Genomic DNA, 12,885 nt, shown 5'->3' with positions numbered 1-12,885 from the left:
AAGCACAATAACCATACCGAGCTTGGTACAAATTGCTAGAACGGTTAACGAGATACATATATGTGATCACAAGTGGGCGGTGCTACGCCCATTTTCCAAAATTTTGTCATAAACGTATTTCTTGGTAAAGAATTGTTGCAACCATCAATTTTGAATAAATTAGCTTCAATATTTACTGATTTATCGAAGATTTTGTATTTCTCGAAAATACCGTTATATGGGATGTGGGCGTGGTTATTGTCCGATTTTAGAAATTTTCGGCCATTTGGTATGCTGTACCAGGACCAACAACTGTGCCAAGTTTGGAAGACATTGGTGTAGCGGCTACCAAGATATACACATGTAACCATAAGTGGGCGTGGCTACGCCCGTTTGCCAAAATTTTGTAATATTCTTATTTTTCGTCTAAAACTCATTGCAAATATCAATTTTGAGTGAATTATCTTCAGTAGTTACTAAAATATCGCAGTTTTCGTTTTTCTGAAAATTACCGTTATATGGGAGGTAGGCGTGGTTATTGTCCGATTTTTAAAATTTTCAGCCATTTAGTAAGCTGTACTAAGGCCAATAACTGTGCTAAGTTTGGAAGAAATTGGTGCAGCGGTTACCAAGATATACACATGTAACCATAAGTGGGCGTGGCTACGCCCATTTTCCAAAAATTTATAATATTCATGTTTTCCGTCTGAAACTCATTGTAAGTATCAATTTTGAGTGAATTAGCTTCAGTAGTTACTAAAATATCGCAGTTTTCGTATTTCTTAAAATTACCGTTATATGGGAGGTAGGCGTGGTTATTATCCGATTTCGCCCATTTTCAATACCATCTGTCCCACGCCCAAAAGAAGTTCACGTACCAAGTTTCGTTAAGATATCTCAATTTTTACTCGAGTTATCGTGTGCACAGACGGACGGACGGACAGACAGTCACCGCTTAATCGATTTCTCTTTTCATTCTGATCATTTATGTATACATTTGTCTATATCTATCTCGATTCGTTTTGCCTGTTACAAACAACCGTTATGTGAACAAAGTTATAATACCCTTGTGCACAAGTGCGCTCGGGTATAAAAATACATTAAAATCGTGTCGCCATTGAGTAACCAAACTATCGGCAGCTCATTCCACTCTGATAGTCAAGCGGCAGTTAGGGATCAAAGCCCACTGATGGTGCGTTCCAAATTTGTTAGAGAATGCCTGGCTTCAATTTCGGCCTATTCTGAATACCTCGCTCGGTTCCATACTTACGTCTATCGCTGCCAGTCTTGCCCTAAACATTTTTATTGAAATTTTTGAATCAAATCAGCGTTAGCTTTACAGTAGGCTTGGGTAGTTCTTGAACTAAATGAACTAAAGAACTAGTTTATCTCAATGAACTGGTTTACTAGCTCGGTCTTTTCATTGCACTAAATTTGTCAGTACTGCTATTTCTATATTATTCTATATTTCTATATTATTTCTCTTTACAGATACATTTTAAGACCCTTTTGCATTGTTGCTGCTTCAGTTTCTTGAAAACGATTTTTCCGGGGCAGGGAAAATATTAAACTGGCGAAGAACGCTCTTAAAATCAAACAAGCTTTTTTAATGTTTTTGCACATCAATATGTAAGTGTCGGAAACATTTTCAACAACGCCCTATTTCAGAATTTGGTTGCAGAACGCCCTATCTCAGCTCATTTTCAATGTATTTTCGAAAAAGGACGGTCTTAAAAAGTTTTCTGGGATAGGACGTTTTCGAACTGGCGGCCGAGATAGGTTGATCTTCCAGTTAGACATCGATATGTTTATATTATTAATTTGAAAAAGTTTTTGTTTTATGTACGTACTCGTTTATTTGTATTTTATTTATACGAAAACATATTTATGTATGTAAATTCAAATTACCAAATTTTTTGTTTTATATGTAATATCCCCGTAGCGAATATCATGCATTAGTCACTTAAGTGTCTTGTTCGCCCATGTTAAGTCTTCACTGACTTTTGGCTCCGTTTATATTTAAGTCGCACATGACTTTTTCATATAAATGGTAACTGGTTGGTGGCCTCTGCATGACAAAGTGGTCATTGATGACATTCAAGCGATAATGTCGAGCAAAGATCTTTTTATAAGTGACCGTTGCAAGACTTTGTCTGTTATAAGCAGGGATTCGGGCGGAGCGGAGCAAAGGAGCAAGCTCCTTAATGTAAGATTTTCAGTTCATAAATATACAAAGTTTTTTTTTATTTTTTGACACCCAAAGCGACCGTGTTAAATAAATTTCCATTCTATTTATTTTACTAGGCAATACTGTTCATTGCACAATAGGGTGGTCCAAAAATACATGCGGGGGAAAAAATTTTAATATGCTCAGCTCTCATTCCCCAGGATGTTTCTAAATGGTTAAAAGAATACCCGTATTTTTTTGTAAAAAAAAGTTTTTGAACTGTCTCAAAGCCCATGAAGTTTTTCATGTGTTTTATATGGGCAAACGCCTTTTTTCGTAGAAATGGTATAGAATTCTTGAAAATCAATATCTTTCGATCGGAAACTGTTTGGAGACTTCCAATAACAATACCCATTTATTTATTTGACCATTTTTTAATATTGAATATTTTTATTTGCACTCTTGCTGCAAATGTGCTATATGTACAGACATACATTTGTATATGGAGCACTAAATTTTCTTTTGGATGCAGAAGCGCTCCTCGAGCATCTGGATGCATTTCTGCATCGAAAAGAAGACATTTAAAAAAAAAAAATTCGCCAACGTTTTTTTGCAGTTAGGACTCGATTTGTAAGTAAATAAATAAATAAATCAAGTTTTTTTTTAGAGCCAGAGTGAAATAAAATACCGGAGCGGAGCTAGAACGGAGCGATGAAAAAAACCTTTGCTCCGAAGCCAATGTCATTGCCAGATATGTGTCGTTTAGGATTCACAGAAAGTGCGACGATGTCACTAAATCCTCAGTAGTGACGACGTCACCAGTAACCATTTTCGCTACTGGGATGTGTGATAGTAAAGATAATTGAATTTTGTTTAAAATAATGCCGAATTTCCACTACGCATTCAAATGACACAAAAGGTGTGTCATTTAAAAAAATTCCATGTGGAAATGAACTTAATGACTATTTTTTTGATGTAATGACACGCTTATTTTCTAATGCCCGACTTTGTAATTTGTCATTTTCGCCATTTAATGCCTAGTGGAAATCCAGCATAACACTTGAGTGGCACTTCGAAAACGCTCTATCTCAGAAAACTTTTCAAGAACGCCCTATTTTGCAATTTGTTTGAAAAACACCCTATTTCAGAATTTGTTTTAAAAACGCCCTATCTCAACTGAAAATATCGATGTCTGAGTAGAAGATCGACCTATCTCGGCAGCCAGTTCGAAAACGCCCTATCTCAGAAAATTTCTGAACAACGCTCTATCTCAGAAAACTTTTCAAGAATGCCCCACTTCAGCATTTGATTGAAAAACGCCCTATCTCAGCTGTCGATTCAAAAGCGCCCTATCTCAGCTTATTTTCAATGTATTTTCGTTTGAGATAGGGCGTTTTTGAACCGAATTCTGATATAGGGTGTTTTTCAATAAAATTCTGAAATAAGTAATTTTTCAATTAAATTCTGAAGTAGGGCGTTCTTGAAAAGTTTTCTGAGATAGGGCGTTTTTGAACTGGCTGCTAGATAGGTCGATCGACAACTCAGGTGTCGATATGTAAATGTATTCGCCAATTGAACTAAATGAACTATATGAACTAAAGAACTAGTTCACTAAGATGAACGAACTACAACTGAACGGTTCACTCAAAAGAACTAAAGTGCTCAAATCTACTTTACAGCTTGCACCCCACAAATAAATATATGTACATATGTATGTATGTATATGGAAATGCGTTTCAAAACATATTATTCGGATTCACTTTACTTATTTAGTTTGACAACCGGACACTTTGGTGGCCTCGAAGCGAAGACACCATCGCTGCACCTGCCCTACAGGGTATGTATACAGGTATTCATATATACATACGAGTATGTGTGTGTGTGCACATATGTTTGCTTGTTTTCGATTTGTTGGCCAGACCAGATAGAGGTTGTAGTTGGACTTGATAGACTTGGTGTGCGGCTCAGACCGCAGTGGCTTCGGCGAGTGAGCGCCGTACCCACGACGATCTGAGCTGCTTAAGGCGCGCGACATTCAGTTTGCACTAAGCCAGAGAGCCGGTCGGACGCATTTCTTATAGCCCTCAGAGCCCGTGTGTGTTGGCGTTAATTTTTGTTTTTATTTAGTATTTCTATTCACTATCCACTAAGTGTTCGCATGCTTGTTTCTTCATCGCCAACGTCGTGATTTTAGGTGTGTGATTGATCCGCTAGTGCCTGTTTGAGTAAAGCGCTTTGTTTGCTTCGAGTGTGTTTCATATTCACATGCATATATAGTACATATACATATATGTAAGTGTATTTTAGCTGAACACAAATATTCGTATTAAAAAAAATCACCAATACGCCCAGTGTTTCGTAAATTTGTTTAATTTTCTAATATGTATTTCTGTGCTCCACAATGAAAGTTAAAGCTCGAATACATCATAAAAATAAATGTTTGCTTAATACTTGGTGGGAGTTCAGTATATCCCGACAATACATATGTATTTATGAGTGTTTTATAAGTTACAAGTATTTACAATCAGATGTTTACATATATTTGTTAATCAAAATAAATACTAAAAAAGTTGTACAAATACTACAGTAGCTACGAAAGTAAGGATGTATTGCTTATCCTAATGTTAACATGTGAACAATCGGTGACATGTCCGCTGCTCAATTAAGGCAAATTTTCAGAAAAATTTTCGCGATATGAAAATTGTGAATTATTATTTTTTTTCAATTTTGGCTATGCTTTCATTTCATAACTACTTCTGTAGAATTTATTAAAAAATTGACTGAGATGTTACAAAGTCAAAGTTGAGCCTTTTAACAATGATTTATTCACTTTTGATTGCAGCGTTTAAATTTTCCGAATTTAAAATGACCGGCAGTAGAGTGTGGACAGCTTTAAGTTTAGCTTGTTTCATTGGAATCGTGATATCATCATGTAGACTTGCGCAAGCTAAAGGTAAGCAATCAAATAAAATCGACGCTGATTTCATGTGCTTTATAATTTAAGAGTTATTTTTTAACATTCGTGTTTTAAGTATTAGCTTTTTCTGGCGCTTAGCCCAAAAAACTACAATTGAGTTAAATTGTGAACACACTTTACATTTTTTTTATCTTACTTTTATGGGATTTCAGAAGAAGAGAATTAATATAGTCATGTGAGTGAATTTTTAATCGGCTTCAAAAAAGGAGGATGTTATCAATTCGTCATTTTTTTTTTATTTATGGATGTTACCGCATAACTTTGGACCACGTTATGCGATTTCTATATTTCTATACAATTTTTCAAAGGAAAGGTGCACCTCAGCGGTGGTCCCATACTAATTTGGTTTAGATCCGATCATTGGATCATGAAGAAATAACCGGTACTCTTAAATTTGTATACGTTTTTTTTTTGCTTAAAAATTATTTATATTATAAAACATTGCTAGGTTGAACTTTTGTCTTTGCCAAAAAATTGTCGCAACAGCAAGATTTGTTAAGACGGCAAACATTTCGAAGTAAGTCAACAATAGGAAAAAATGTATCTCTTATCTGAATATTATTAGTTTTAAATTCCTCATATTTAACTCGTAGGAATTACAACAAAAAAAAAAACACGCCAGTAAAACTTCCTAGACTAAATTTGGGTCCTCGATTCCAAATATAGCCTTCGTATTTTTCAAATTCGGTTCATTCTAATGATATTGGATTCTTTATAAAGACGCATAATCGAGAAAATTTTTGATCGTGGTCGAATCGTGACAGACGTGAACGAGTCGGCAATCGAACGAACACAAATTACGTGAGTCAACGGTCGTCTGACAAATTGGGATTATGAAATACGAAAACAAAGGTATCTATCGTAATTTTTTTGAAGTCACGGTAGATTTGAAGGTCCCAATAGTGTATCTTTTTTGTTTAGAAAATAGAAAAATTAAAGCAAAAGTTTGAGAAAACTTTAATATCCTCCGTTTGTAATATACATATGTACAGTCAATCAATAAAGTTTAGGCACAGAGAGTTTTTTTGCAATACGGGCAACTGTTTTCTAAATATTAATTTTCGCTAATTTTTTTATAAAAATATGATCAATTCTACAACACAAGCACCAAAAATCAGAGCTCCTCACCTTGTGCAAAATTAAAGAAAACTGCAAATTTTCATTAAAATATTCCGCTTTTTAATTACACTCTTTAGAAAAAAGTTCAGTATGCAGCTTTTTTTATTATCGAACATTATTTTATATGGAGAAAATTAGGCTTATTTTTATAAAAAATTAGTAAAAAATAAAATATTTAAGAAATAGTTGCCCGTATTGGAAAAAAACTTGCTGTACCTGAACTTTATCGGGAGGGTTGGGCTGACACATAAAATAAATGCCCGAAAAATTTTATTTCAAAATTTTAATGTAGTTGATTGATTAGTCCTTATTAATACATATGTATGTATACATACAAATAGAAGAATATTACCAGGAAATATGACTACTATCTTCTTACTACAAAAATATGTAGAACGGAAGAAACATGAATGTGCAAATTTACCAATTTTCAATTATTGGGTTGACTTAATTAACCTTTGGATACTGTATGTTTTACCGAAACCCAGAATGCCGTGCGTGCACCGAAACCACATATTTCACATTGTCAATTACACAAATGCAGAGTTAAGTCTCGTAAAAAAATCTTCAAACTCGATTTCCCAAAATTTGCAGCTTTACATATTCATATTTCTGGCATGCGAGGGACGATATGTTCTTGCCGATTTGTTTTAAACAAATTATTTAAAAAGCAGACGTCTCGGTTGCTCAGTTTCAAGTGACTGAAAGTTACCGTTGATTTTTTAGAATTTTTTTGCCAAAGGTGTTGCGGTTTTCATCCATATACAAATAAATTGAGTTTATTCATTATATGGAAGCCAATGCGACAAAAAAAAATTCTAAAAAATTGACGGTAATTCGTAGCCACTTGAAATTTGCACATTATTAGACTAAAATTGCAGTGGCTAAAAAACTGTGTACTCAACAAAATTCTAACACTTTCGAGAAAAAAGTTTGAAACTTAGGTGAAAATTCGTTGCCATTTTTTGAAGTTTTCTACAAATTGTTAAACTTGGGTTTATATGGGGCTTGTTAGAGAAAGAACTGTATTTTAATTGAAAATTTTTAAAAATTAATAAATAAGCATAAGTGGCACACAATATCACTTTGAAATGGCGTGCTATAGATATTACCGATACTGTATAAGGTATTGTCCAACCTTTCACAATATCTGTCCAAGAGCTTTATTAGTCGTAATCTGAAACGCAATAATCACTGAAAATTGGCGCCGTATATGGAGAAAGTATCACACTTTTAAACTAAAGCTTTCTTAACCCTTTCAGTACAAAAATTCAACCATTGATTCTAAAAACTTTAAAATATGTATACCGGCTAATTTTGGATCGTTAATTTTAAAAATCACATCAAAAAATGTCTAAAGCTTTCAGGTTCGCCGTCATTCAGAGTCCTTTTTAATGGTCAGTTATATCCTAGGTGTTTAAGAAAGAAAGTGATCTATATTTATTTTTTTTTGTTTTCATGAAATATATTCAAAACTCAATTCCAGGGAAAATTGTTTAATATTTTTCAAAAGACTATCGACTTTTCTGTCACCTACTTCACCGATTTGTAATCTGATAATTATACCTTTCATGAGCATGAAATGGTATTATAACTTTGGTCCGATATTTGTAAGTACCAGAAAATGTATACTTATATGATCAGAACATCGAGCTGAGCCAATTTAGCCATGTCCGTCTGTTCATCTATTTGTATGCAATATAGCCTATATGGGCCTTCGAAGTTCGAAATTGGACCTCTGGTAAAAAATTATTTTTAATTATTGCATGTAAAAAGCAAAAAAAGTAAAAATACAGGCGCGGTCTGCCTTTTGCTCTTATTTATATGGTGTATAACTTTTTGTGTGAAAACTTATACTACAGGTGCTATAGCGGGCCAAAGGTCAGATCTTCGAAAAATTAAAAACTTAATATTTCAGAACATTTTGAACTGATTTTTAAAAGATTCATATCATTGTAAAGGTGATTTAAGGGTATCCATACACCTACGCGATTCTGTCGGTGCGAACCTGTTCCGACATAAATTACAACAATGCCGACCATAGTTTTAAATGAGGACCCACACACTTATACGATTTTGCTGCAGCGATTTATTGGAACATTCACAGTTCTTCTTTTGGTCGTGCCGAAATCACAGACTGCCGCGTTTTGAGAACGAAAAAGGGCAATAGAAGGAGTTTACAACATTAAAACAAAATTGAACGTAAGAAAACAAAACATGTTTGACGTAGACAAGTTAGGAATTTTATGTTTGCTGAAAAATACTTTTTGTTTGTCTATAAATTGCAGTGTTGCCACTTTGTGAGTAATTCCTCAAAACGTGAGGAATTTCGAGAGCGCTTGAGTAGTTTTTGAGGATTTTCATTTTCAGGAATTTTCTCTCGATATATTTGCAGATAACAAATGCAACCATGTTTTACACAAGAGAGTTGTTAAATCGCTCTGCAAATTTGGGAACAAAAAACTTTCCCAAGTTTTAAAATGAGCGAAATAAACCACACAAGCGGCTTGCATTCTTCAAACCTACTTTTCCCATTTCGCCATACACCATGCAAACATGACTCATTCAAGGAAAGAATTTTAGTGTAAAAGGGTTTGGTTTTCTTCGATTTTTCTCTCTTGCGTCCTCATTCGGTCAAAATTCCGTTGCGCATGAGGCGATTTTATCATACACAACCTAAGCGCATATTTAATAGTTTAAAAACGTGTAGGACTGACTTGGGGGCCAAATTGAGCACTGATATAGTTGCAGAAATATTATATACAAACCAAGGCATAAGATATAACGGTGATACTTTGTTTGAACTGCAAGAATAAATGTACCAATGGAATTGGAGAATGTAATTAATTTTTATGTTAAGTACCTGTAAATAGCAAATAAGAAATTTTGAGTAATTTGTTCGGAGTTTGAGGATTTTTCCCTTGTTTTTGAGGAATTTGGTAATTTTTTTGTGGCAACACTGATAAATTGACAGTTTTTGCTACGATAAAATCACACAAGGGATATTCTCTGAGTCTTGCAGAGCCCTTGCACGGTGCACGGATTGCACGGTTTGCAAAGCTGTCCCATACGAAAACCGGTTTTAACCGTGCAATCCGTGCAATCTGTGCACCATGCAAGGGCTTTGCAAGACTCAGAGAATACCCCTACAGTTGTTTGCGTACTTGCGTTTTCGAAGCAGTAACGTCTGTAGCATCAAAAACGGGGCGGATTCGTTGCGACAGAATCGCATAGGTGTGTGGATGCCGTAATACCCTATCTTGTGATATGCATATTTGTATACTTCGCATATAAAAATTTTAGAAAAACACATTTAAAGGAAAAAATAAGCTTTTGTTTATAAAAAAAATATTTTTAACAACAAATTACAAACCGATATTTAAACGATTGATACCGTTGTAAAGGCGATTAGACCCCCTTTCTTCTGATATGGATATTGGTATACTTCGTGAATAAAGATTTGAGGAAAAACACTTAAAAACAATTAAAACACTACGTGTATATGTGTGTGTATGCATATTAGAAGAAAGGGGGTTTAATTGTCTTTACAACGATACCAACCTTTTAAAAATCGGTTAGTATTTTTTTTGTTTAAAATATTAAAAAAAAAATGTATTTTTTCCTTTGAATGTGTTTTTTTTCTCAAATTTTTATATACAAGGTATACAAATATGCATAGTAGAGGAAGGGGATTTAATCATCTTTACAACGATACCAAATTTTTAAAAATCGGTTAGTAATTTTTTTTTAAACATTTTTTTTTTATAAAAAAAGGTATTTTTTCATTTACATGTGTTTTTTTCTAAAGTTTTTATATACAAAGTAATATAAGTGTGCATATCAGAGAAAAGGGGATTTAATCACCTTTACAACGATATAAATTTTATAAATCAGTTCATAATTGTTTGAAATATAAGGAATTAAATTTTTCGAAGACCTGAATTTTGACCCCTTATAGCACCTGTAAAATAAGTTTGCACAAAAAAGTGATATACCATTTAAATAAGAGCAAAAGAAGGACTACGTCTATATTTTTAGGTTTTTAGTTGCTTACATGCAATAATTAAAGAAAAAAAGTTGATTTTGCCGTACAGTGTAATTTATTAGTCATTTGTCGGAACCGGAACTCTTCATTTATGCAGCCAAAAACAAGAAATTTCGCACTATTTCCTAACATTATCAACAGAATGCTTACAGTAAAAATGACTAAGATCGGGACACTATAATCTATAGACTCCATACAACTCATTGTTCAGATATGGTGTTTTACTTTAAAACTCATTTATTTGGTCAGATAAAACCGAGAAATTCCGTGAGCAAATTTCTAAATAATCACACAAACTCTACTGAGAAAATCGTAAAGATCGGTGCTGTATAAGCTTTATCTCCTATACCACTGATAGTTACAAGTTTTTGCGATATAACTTCTTTATGTAGGCAGCTAAAACCAAGAAATTGTGTTACCGGTTTACACACCGATCACACACACCACGGAAAATCAATTAGATTGGTGCTTTAAAAGGTATATCTTCCATACCTCCTAATAGAGCTGTCAAACTATCGATAGTCAAGTCCATCGATGTTTTACGATAGTCTTAAGGGTGACTATCGATACTATCGACCCATTTCATATGAGTTTCTAAATCCATTTATTATACCCGAGCGCACTTGTGCACAGGGGTATTATAACTTTGTTCACATAACGGTTGTTTGTAACAGGCAAAACGAATCGAGATGGATATAGACAAATGTATACATAAATGATCAGAATGAAAAGAGAAATCGATTAAGCGGTGACTGTCTGTCCGTCCGTCCGTCCGTCCGTCCGTCCGTCCGTCCGTCCGTCCGTCTGTCCGTCTGTGCACACGATAACTCGAGTAAACATTAAGATATCTTAACGAAACTTGGTACGTATACTTATTTCGGCCGTAGGACGGATGGTATTGAAAATGGGCAAAATCGGACAATAACCACGCCTACCTCCCATATAACGGTAATTTTCAGAAATACGAAAACTGCGATATTTTAGTAACTACTGAAGATTATTCACTCAAAATTGATATTTACAATAACTTTTAGACGAAAAATAAGAATATTATACATTTTTGGAAAATGGGCGTAGCCACGCCCACTTATGGATACATGTGTATATCTTGGTAACCGCTTCACCAATTTCTTCCAAACTTGGCACAGTTGTTAGTCTTGCTACAGCATACCAAATGGCCGAAAATTTTTAAAATCGGACAATAACCACGCCTACCACCCATATAACGGTAATTTGGAGAAATACGAAATCTTCGATAAATCAATAAATATTAAAGCTAATTTATTCAAAATGAATGCTTGCAACAATTCTCTACCAAGAAATACGTTTATGATAAAATTTTGGAAAATGGGCGTAACACCGCCCACTTATGATCACATATGTGTATATCGGTAACCGTTCTACCAATTTGTACCAAACTCGGTATGATTATTGTGCTTGCCGCATAGAAGCAAACCGTTGAAAATTATTGGAATCAGATTAAAATTACGACCACTTATCATATAACGGCAAATTTCAGAAATGCTTGAAATTTCAATATTTTGAAGTTTAAGGACGCTAATTTACTCAGAATTGATACACACCGGCTTACAATGTAGCGGTAGCTTTCGGAAAGGTGAAAATCATATATTTAATACTTGCGCCGGGTATTTAATGTTCGGCTCCGCCCGAACTTAGACTTTCTTACTTGTTTTTATTATTTATTTATTGCGTTTATAAATTTGTTTATTTTAGCGGCTCACGGTTGCTTTTTAGTATCGAGAAATATTGCTAGAAATTCATTCGCCGTGTAAGCAGTCAAAAAGCGATTTCATAAATTTTCCCTGCAATTCGCCTTTCGGAAATAAATAAAATTCTTTTGAAAGACACTTTACATGCAAGGTGCCACTGCAACTGCTTTCTGAAATTTCTCACTTTGACAGTCTACCAGTGTTACCACTTTGGTAAATTATTACCAAAATTTATAGAAAAAATTTCCTTTGATAAAAAAGTACATTTTTTCCCATTTTGGTAGATTTTTGGTAAAATGTTTTATGCAGAAAACAAAAGAAAGCTGAAAATTTCAGTTTCCTAAATGAAGTTTACTATTTAATTTATTACATAAGTTTTCGAACGGATTAATTTACACCTTTTTATGTATATCAACAAAAGGCGAACATACCCAGCTTGCTTCAAAATTCATTTAACTGAAATCGTGGTGGAATAAGTGAATTAGTAAAAAGAAAAATGGACAGGTATGTAATAAGAAAATGTGATTGTATATATGAAATATTTAATTAATAAATATCGCAGATTTGTTGTACGAAAAGACGTCCCGACAGGTGCAAATACAGAGACGGACAGTGGCAGTGAGAGCAGGTTCACACATAGGCAGTTTGTGTATTTTGCATGATTTACTAAAATGTTGCATTATTTTAAGCTCGAGCGACGAGCGGAAGCCTGAGACCAGGAGAAAGTTTCGGACGGAGTGGCTGGCCCCATTTTCTTGGCTTAGGAACATAAATGGCGAGTGCGATACTAATTTGCTAAGCCACTACAGTGACCTCAAAAATTACGCTTCCTTAAAAAAGCATTTGCGAAATGTTGCGAAGAAAAAAA

General features: G+C 34.2%; 1 protein-coding gene and 1 long non-coding RNA gene across 6 annotated transcripts in view; both read left to right on the top strand.

The window, feature by feature from the left end:
* Positions 1 to 12,885, top strand: part of LOC118742349 — a 205,477-nt gene that overhangs the window by 118,662 nt on the left and 73,930 nt on the right. Inside the window, exons 1-2 of one of the 5 annotated variants that reach the window (XM_036474354.1) lie at positions 4,169 to 4,241; positions 4,989 to 5,099. In XM_036474354.1, the coding sequence (XP_036330247.1) occupies positions 5,012 to 5,099 (88 nt within the window). In that variant the 5' untranslated portion in view covers positions 4,169 to 4,241; positions 4,989 to 5,011. Of the gene's footprint in view, positions 1 to 4,168; positions 4,439 to 4,534; positions 4,745 to 4,988; positions 5,100 to 12,885 lie in introns of those variants that run through there. The other 4 variants (XM_036474353.1, XM_036474352.1, XM_036474355.1 and 1 more) reach the window with 4 other exon arrangements.
* Positions 12,485 to 12,794, top strand: LOC118742350. The gene is made up of 3 exons (XR_004993369.1): positions 12,485 to 12,521; positions 12,580 to 12,645; positions 12,707 to 12,794. It is a non-coding gene; the product is annotated as an uncharacterized LOC118742350 (long non-coding RNA).

The sequence above is a fragment of the Rhagoletis pomonella genome, unplaced genomic scaffold (assembly GCF_013731165.1).
Source record: "Rhagoletis pomonella isolate Grant_MI unplaced genomic scaffold, Rhpom_1.0 Rhpom_scaffold_00007, whole genome shotgun sequence".
In the NCBI taxonomy this organism is placed as follows: Eukaryota; Metazoa; Arthropoda; class Insecta; order Diptera; family Tephritidae; genus Rhagoletis; species Rhagoletis pomonella.
The sequence above is the reverse complement of the archived record's forward strand: the minus strand, read 5'-3'. Positions and strand labels throughout refer to the sequence as shown.